The sequence below is a fragment of the Perca flavescens genome, chromosome 12 (assembly GCF_004354835.1).
Source record: "Perca flavescens isolate YP-PL-M2 chromosome 12, PFLA_1.0, whole genome shotgun sequence".
NCBI classification, from domain to species: Eukaryota; Metazoa; Chordata; class Actinopteri; order Perciformes; family Percidae; genus Perca; species Perca flavescens.
In genome coordinates this window covers 20,165,665-20,174,262 of record NC_041342.1, presented here as the reverse complement: position 1 = coordinate 20,174,262, position 8,598 = coordinate 20,165,665, and the positions used below count along the sequence as shown (strand labels likewise).

At 42.3% G+C, this 8,598-nt stretch overlaps 1 protein-coding gene across 4 annotated transcripts in view; it reads right to left on the bottom strand.

Moving 5' to 3' along the window:
- Positions 1-8,598, bottom strand: part of LOC114564847 (guanine nucleotide exchange factor VAV3) — a 52,437-nt gene continuing 43,839 nt past the window's right edge. For all 4 annotated transcript variants that reach the window (XM_028592447.1, XM_028592448.1, XM_028592449.1 and 1 more), the window contains 2 exons: positions 796-944; positions 1-140 (listed from right to left, as the gene is read on the bottom strand). In XM_028592447.1, coding sequence (XP_028448248.1) covers positions 99-140; positions 796-944 — 191 coding nt within the window. In that variant the 3' untranslated portion in view covers positions 1-98. The remainder of the gene's footprint in view (positions 141-795; positions 945-8,598) is intronic.

Sequence of the window (8,598 nt, the reverse complement as noted above, 5' to 3'; positions counted from 1 at the left end):
TCTTACTTGCAGGGCACAGAGAGTGACTGCAGCATGGCGCTCGCTGGAGGTGGTCAGCTTTGAACAAACGTCGAATAGATGTCATTCATCCCGGAAATTCAGTCCTCCTCTTCCACGTAGGTAGAGGGGAACCAGCCCATCTGAGAAGCAACAAAACAGGATAAAATTTTATATATATATACACACACACACACACACACACACACACACATGTGCTGTTGCACATATATTTGAAAGGATATATATGTTTCATATACTTATTGTATTTTTCCCCTCTTTCTGCAATTTTGAATGGTGAATTGTTCTCACACTGAAGTCCTTGTCAACTCTTACTCTTGGCCTGGCCTACACATGCCTCAATTTCTGATTGAGCTTTAGTTAGTTTGAAGACTAAAATATTTGTAGACTATTTAGGTCAGTACATACACTGAAACTCTACTGCTCAGAAAATTAAACTCCCAAGAAGACTTAAAAAGAACAAAATAAACTCTTTACTCCATTTAAGCTCTAAGAGGGTAGAAATTGATTACAGTACTTTTATTCAAATTAACTGATAGCAGAACATTATGACGCAATACGGCAGTTTAATGCATGATATTCAAGACAGAACTGTCCAATCAACTGAATGTGTAATACTACTGTATGACTAGGTAGAATACATGTGTAGGGAATTGTTTTTACAATAGTTGCCACTGTATATCAAAAGAGCACAGATAGAACAAAAACACCAAGGTAAAGATGAAATAAAATGTGTCAAAACTTTGCCATAATGACAGGATCCTACAGCAGACCTACCTTGCCGTCGACCTCTCCTTTCCACCACCCATTGGACATCTTGGTATAGATCTTGATAATGTCTCCCTGCAGCAGGGAGAGCTCCCTAGTGTCTCTGGAACAGAAGTCATAGCGTGCCACTGCAATGCCCACCACCCTGGGAGAAAACACTGAGACAAAGACATCTTGTCTTATTATTGAGCGCCATCTCCACTTAATTTCACAAATATTCAGAGAATAATGTCAGAGATTCAGAGGGATTTATTTAAGTTCTAAGAGTAACCAATTGACTACAAATGTACAAATACTATATTATCTCTGGTGCTGTGGCTATACAGTTTCTCCGTCTTTAATATACAGTGGTATATTATCATTATACAGTATTTCTACAGGATTTTTGTAGTTTGTATAAGGTTTACAATCATATGAAACACATTTCTATCAGGTATTATGCACAGAGAAATTACTATGGCTTTTTTGTAAGGATGATAAGGCAGTAAAGAGCCTTGACTTCTGTGCCTGAGTCATACTAAGTGTAAAAGCAAAACCACAGAGTCACAGATGAAGGAGATATGAGATAGACAATAGAGATGACAGGTCATGGGTTATCATGGTGATGTGTTCATTAAATGTTAATGTTCAACGTAACACTTATCAGGTTATACAAGGGTATTCCTACATATGCAGGTCAGGACTCATATCACTTGTGAACACAGGTGTGCATAGGTTTGTTTACCTTATCTGTAGAAAAACAGGTGACACAACTGGGAAGATATGCAGGATAAAAGGAATAAATCTACTCCCTCATGCACACACAGGCCCATCATGCCAACACAGAAGATCAAGCCCACACATACATGCATGCATATATGCACATAAAGGCAGATACAAACACATTAATCTTAATAGACTTTTTGTGCTGAATTCATGCCATGTCGGCAGAATAAGAAATATTGGGAAACCTCCCGCTCTTCTAACTTGGGAGCATTTACTCATTATTCTAAACATGGTTACTGCCATTGCTAGCCTTGTAGTCAAATAATATCCAATTAAAAAGGCAGGACCCTGTGTGTGTGTGTGTGTGTGTGTGTGTGTGTGTGTGTGTGTGTGTGTGTGTGTGTGTGTGTGTGTGTGTGTGTGTGTGTGTGTGTGTGTGTGTGTGTGTGTGTGTGTGTGTGTGTGTGTGTGTGTGTGTGTGTGTGTGTGTGTCCGGTTGTCTTTTAAATATCTCAAGAACCTAGATCTAGAACTCAAGATCTACTTCACACCTGACGGGTGTATTGCTGGGTTCCAAATGAACACGGCATTTGGAATTTGGAGCAGTTTGAACAGCGTTGAATTTTAACAAACTGTTAATAAAACTAAGCGACCTTATAATAAAGGTTGAAGGGAAAAAAACAGCTACCTGTGTGCAGCTGCGGGGGCAGGGCTTCATGGCTCTCAATCAAGCATGTCTTCCGCAGTGTGGTACCATCGATCAATACGACTATGTGGAAAAGTCACTCTGACGACTCAAATTGTAAGTTTGCCAACTAACTTATAACACTAAGGGCTCTTTCTTGCATCCAGCGCAATTGACTTTGTACACCGACCCATTATCATTCCTATTTTACACCTGACGCACAGCGGACTTTTCCCTCCACAGACGCACGTCTGTAAATTAGGGAATGAATTTGCGCTCCCGGGGGCGATTCAGCGAAAAGAGGAGGCATGTTCCGGCGCAAAAGTTCGCCAGTGCTATTTTGCAGTTTCAGAAAACAATTCCGCCACAGACCAGGAAAAACCTGGTCTAAAGTCAGTGGCGCGTTATTCCAACATGGCATCTTGACTTTGCGTAAATATGCACGCCACTTTCATAAAGCAAAATGGCGTGTTATTGTACGCATTTTCAGCTATCCACGTGTATGCCTACGCTGTATACAGCTGATGTAAACATACCCATTATCGCGAGAACGCGACGTACTATCGCGAGAACGTCACATGCCTGTAAAAAAATAAAAATGGTTGGATTTAGGAAAAGAACACAGGGAAAGGCTTTAGTAACAAAACAGTGATAAAAACACGGAAAATAACGACAAAAACACGCTTATGAACACAATAAAGGGTTGGGTTTAGGAAAGAAACATTGGGTAAGGCTTATTAAAACAAAAAATAAAAAAACGTCTGAAACAGCTCAAAAACCAACGCACGCGGGATGCGAACCCAGCTCTCCAGGGTGAAAGTACTGTGTTTTACCCATCCACCAACCCAACCTACCTCCATACTCAATCCCCCGTTCCTTTATACTACTCGCTACGGCGGAAACTGACTCGCAATGTTGGTCAATGGCGGCCGATTTGTGTTGATATACACGCAAAAATGCAATTATGCGTCTTGATAACACGCAAAAATGGAATACAAATTGGCGTGACATACATACGCCAATTCATGAGATCAGTCTGTATTCAGATGCTATTTTAGGGGCGCATGCTTGGCCATGCTTGGCCATAATGTAGCGTGTGCACAACACACATACACCTTGCTTCTCTCATCTACACAGACGCATGCAGTTCCCATTTTTGCAAACCATACATAATTACAGGATAGAATTATATTACTGAAAATGCGCTTCAGGTGTTTGGATAGGTCAGGAGGCACTTTACAGTACAGTCCTCAAAAAGTCGCAGCATTCTTTGTGGCTTGTGTTTTACACATTTCCACGAATGATTTGTTTGATGACATAAATGAGGAAATATTAGAGGATTTAAGGAGACGTGATGTTGAACTACAGCGGGATTGGACACTTGAGGGTCCGGGAGTGGCAATGCGCGATGCTCTCCTGGTGGAGCGGGTGGACGGAGATGGAGTTGGGGGAGGAGGAAGGGGCACAACAGGAGCAGGTGGTGCATTTGGAGGCCCACGCTCCATGGCTGCAGCCATCCTCTCTAGACTTGAGGAGACGCGCCCGAGAGATCGCCACCCAGCCAAGACGGGTATTTATTACTTTACTGCATCCCGGACAGCTCCCGCTGGCGTGCGCCAGGCAAATCCGCCGTTATAATAGCAATCCGCCATGGAACAAGCGCGCCTGCTCTTAAAGGGAATGTGAGATGACGCTCTGATTGGTTATTTTCACGTTACGCCCAAACCACACCTAGCTACTTCAGACCAACCCATTTTAGATTTGCGTCGGGCGCAAGACTCATTCATCCCGGCGGTATAATAGCAACAGCGGCCGAGATCCGCCCACAAAGCTACTTGCGTTTTGAGTTTCATACTTGCGTTTCAGATCATTAAAATAGGGCCCTAATAATGTTACCATCAGCAAATTACCTCCACTAATTAAATCCATGCGTTACTTTAAAAGATGCTACATACATTCTATTTATGGCCTATGGTTCCTGCAGAGAGGGTGGAACCATGGATGTATTAAGAGAACGAGCGGAATAGCATCAAGAGACTACCCTACATACAAATGATGAAAATAAACGTACACAGACGCATGGTAGATTAACACCCAGGATCTTGGTCTCTCGAGCATGTTGTCTTTTGCCGGTGGTTGCACAGATTTCTCCGGCCGCTCTGTGCGCTGTATATTTAGCAGCTTCCCAGCAGGCTGAACCGGACTCCCTGTTTCCTTCGCTTTGGCCACATTGCCTACTACTACCTGGATGTGTGATGGCTATGCAAAAAAAATAGGCGACACGCCAAATCTCTAGATGATTAATGTCGGTTCAATTTGGAGATTCCAACTCTAATATAATGCTGGAGAAAGCTTAACCATTGCAGCTGCTATTTTCATTGTGTTACAATAGTAACACAATATTTGTTGCAGCTCATTAACAAGTGAAACCACACTAAACAAGAGTGTTTGTCTCTTTTTAATTAGCTGAATTGATAGGTTATTGATGAATTTTAGTAAAATGTGAATGCCAGCAATTGTGGCTTTGCAGCTCTTTGCCACTGGTTTGTTGACAATTCTGCAGTTATTTTCACCTAGTGGGAGATATCAGAGCTGGCAGAAATTCACAATGTATCAAAATTGGAAATACAGAAGGCTCATGTGAATGCCCCACCCCCCACGGCAACTTGTACGCTCCGAGCAATATGACGTAATAGCGGAATCATTAAACTACATTATTTAACAAAGACAGGAAAAGCTTTATGGAAACCTGGAAATGTGGGCATACTGCAAGGGAGAGACACACAGAGTAGAAAACATGTACCTGTACCTGACCAGAAAGGCGAGGAGGAAGGAGGAACAAAGCTGCAGCCGCCAAGAGGAACTACAGAGAAACGGAGTGAGGGGAGGGGGGAGGGGGGGTTCAGGCCGTAGTGGGAGCAAAGAGAAAACATAAGCAAAGTAAACACAAGTTTGACGGAAAGAGAGTATGAGAGAGGAGAAAGGAGATAGGGGAAAAGTTGGCAAAGTCAAAGAACAAGGAAAAAGCAAGGATGGATGGGAGAGGAGAGTGAGAGAGGAATCAAAACACTTAAAGCATCAGACAATTTGTCATTTCACCTGGCACGTTTTTGTGTAATACTGACCAATAGAAAGTAGCAGGGCTCCAGACTAACTTTTTTAACTAGGAGCACAGTGGCTCCCAACTGAAAATTTTAGGGGCACAACCAGAAGATTTAGGGGCACACACTGTAAATCAACATGCTATCCAAATATTCACATTTCCACTAATTTCCACTGTATTACTAATAAATACTTTGATAATAGATGCAGAAATTCCAATGTGCTGTTTCAAATTCAGTGTCACTTTTGAAGATGCAACATATAAAGGTAAACTGACAGCCCCATCGCTGTCATGAAAGGAAAAAAATATATATATATATATATATATATATTGTTTTATTATTGTATTTATATATATATATACACTATATATATATATATATATACACACTATATATATATATAGTTTTATGTAAAGCACTTTGAATTGCCTTGTTGCTGAAAGGTGCTGTAGAAATAAATTTGCCTTGCCTTACAACCTCAGCCTGTCAGTCAGTCACCAGGGCATAGAAACCACGGCTGTGCCTGCTCGTTTCCGAGGAAGTGTAATGCAACGTCAACAGCACCGCGACCGCTTTCGGCTCGCCATTAATATCATATCGCTGCAAACGCTGTCTGCGTGAAGTTATGAAAAACTGTAACCACACTTGAAACCACTTTATCGGCATTTCCGTGACTCACTGTGACTTCAACAAAACTGCAGAGCCGACATAGTTTGCATCGTCTGCACCTCTGCGTGTGTGTGAGTGTGTGTGTTTGTGTCAGAGCTCTGCTCTCTGTTCATTTTCAGAGAGGACAGATAAGCTTGCGCTTACGTGCTCTCAGGTACCGAAATTTCAACGTTTAACGTGTAAAAAAAGGGGGCAAATTTACTGGCCGCACATGTGCAACTGGATGTAAAATTCAGTCGCATACTCTCAAATTTTGGTCGCAAAATGCGAAATGTCGCAGTCTGGAGCCCTGGGTAGGTATTAAGTAGTTAACATGCATACTTAACTTGCTTATGAACATAAACAAAAATGTGCGGACATGTTCGCATACTTTGGTTTGGAGTGTTTTTTCATTATTTGGGCTATGCTCCTTTGTTCCAATGAAGGAAGTCTTAATGCTACAACACACACTGTTATTTCAGACAATACTGTGCTTCTATTTGTTTGGTAACAGTTTGGAGAGGGCCCTTTTCTGTTTCAACATGACAATGCCCCCTTGCACAAAGCCAGGTCCATAAAGATGCACAGATCCCTGACCTCAGGCGCATCCAACACCTTTGGGATGATTTGAAATGCAGTGACCCAGGTCCAACTCTGCATGAAAAAAAACACAGCCTCATCGTTCCTTTGAACGAGGCCAGTCCAGTTATGCAGCAGCATTGCCAATGCAGAGGGCTCCGTGAAAAAATGGGTCTTCCAGCGAAAATAGTCTAACCAAGCTCTACTTTTGCTGCTATGCAACATAATGTCACCCTGCAAGGCACTGCAGTGGCCAATCAAATGTGAACATTATATTTCTACAGGTCTCCTTGCCATGATTGCAATGAAAGATAAAATGATTGCAGCGGTGATAACTTTCCAGAGTTGTAGAATCCTGTCTCATCATAAACATCTGTGCAGTGCGCAGAGCCAACGACTTCTGTTCCCATATCAAATCCCAACTGAGCCAGCAGACCCTCAGACTGAGAAAACCACCTGCTGTCATCACAACAATATGGTTCCTTCTTCTCTCTCACCCAGAGGGATAAGTAAATGCAGGCCAACTGTTTGTCTGACCAGAGTGCATACAAACAACAACAAACATACCTGCAGGAAGTACATACAGTATAAACAGTCACATAGGCTACTGTATGTGTACATATATGAATAAACAAGTACTGTACATACTAGCATAAACTACATAGCACTAGGATTTGATACAAGAAGCTGATAGAGTTCAGTGTGATCAAACTTAATAACCTGTAATATTTTCAGTATTTCTCTAATGAATCTAATATTTTCAGATCTCATTTTGACAGATATTGCATAACTTACTTACAATCATTAATTTAAGACAACCCGATAACACTGATACTACAAAATCAAAATGATTTAAAATGATTTTTCCATTCCTAACATTCACACACCTACATAGGCGAAAAGCACTCAGACCTAATTAAAAATGCTGGCTGGCGTTTCCACGAACAAATTACTCAATAGTTCTGCATCTTGTGATTGTTTGCTCAGCCTTGCATTCTGTTTTCCTTGCTATGAGGTATCTGTTTTGAGATTCAAACCATGTTGTGTGTGTGTATGTGTGTGTGCTTTGTTTTGGCATGACATCTGTCTTTCCACGGAGGCTGTTTACCAGACAGAGAACGTGGTGCCCACACTAAGTCTGTCTATGGGGGTGGACGACTTAAGGCAATAATAATCTATCCCAGAATGTACTGAGGCAACGGCGGGTCTGTCAAGCCTTCCTCACAGAAGGAAGCACGGTGAATGGCAGCGATGCACAAACACACCTCTTGCAGAGCTGCTTTGAAGCCTGATGCGCTGGGAGACCGACGCTGCTAAAGGAGGCAGAGGGACAAGGATGTAGCAGAATTTTACATCCAAACAGACACAAACGGCTATCTTTGACTTTGTTCCAGCGTTCGTCTGCTTGCGTCTGCTGCAGCGGCTGTGCTTGTTTACACATACACCCTCTCTTTTAGTTAAGACAGTTTACCTCCAGCTGCTTTATGCTCTTTTACATCAGATCATATTTTCAAACTTTTCCCAGTTTTGTGGAAACAGGCGCCGTTGGACCTGGGGTATCCCCCAGGTATGTGTCAGCAGGCGGCTGTCACACAGTTTTCTCAGCTGCCAGCCCAAGTGAAATGTCATGTCCTGTCAGGAAAATTGTGAAGCCATCTCTAAGCTGAGCAGCGTGCGGAGTGTGACGTTTGGAGTAGCAGGCTCCTGGTGCTTGCCTGGGGCATTGAGCCCTAACTGGGACCTCTCTGCCAAGCCTGGTGAGCTGCTGAGGCTCCTTTCTATTTCTTTTACCCCCTGTCTGTCTCACTCTCTCCTTTGTATTTTGCTTTCCCTCTATCTCTCTAATCCCATATCTTCCCTTTGTACCCTGTGTCTCTCTTTTACACCATTCACACACCATTCACACTTGGTATTAACATTCCATCTGCATTTGGATATCTTCTCTGGGTAAGGAAAAACACATTTATTCAAAGCGCAAATGCACATGAAATACATTGCAATCTATATAGGATTGGATCAGCTAGATCTTAGTCTGGTTTACTGGATGTACTGTACATTGCGGGTATAAAACCATCTTGATTAGATTTTCAC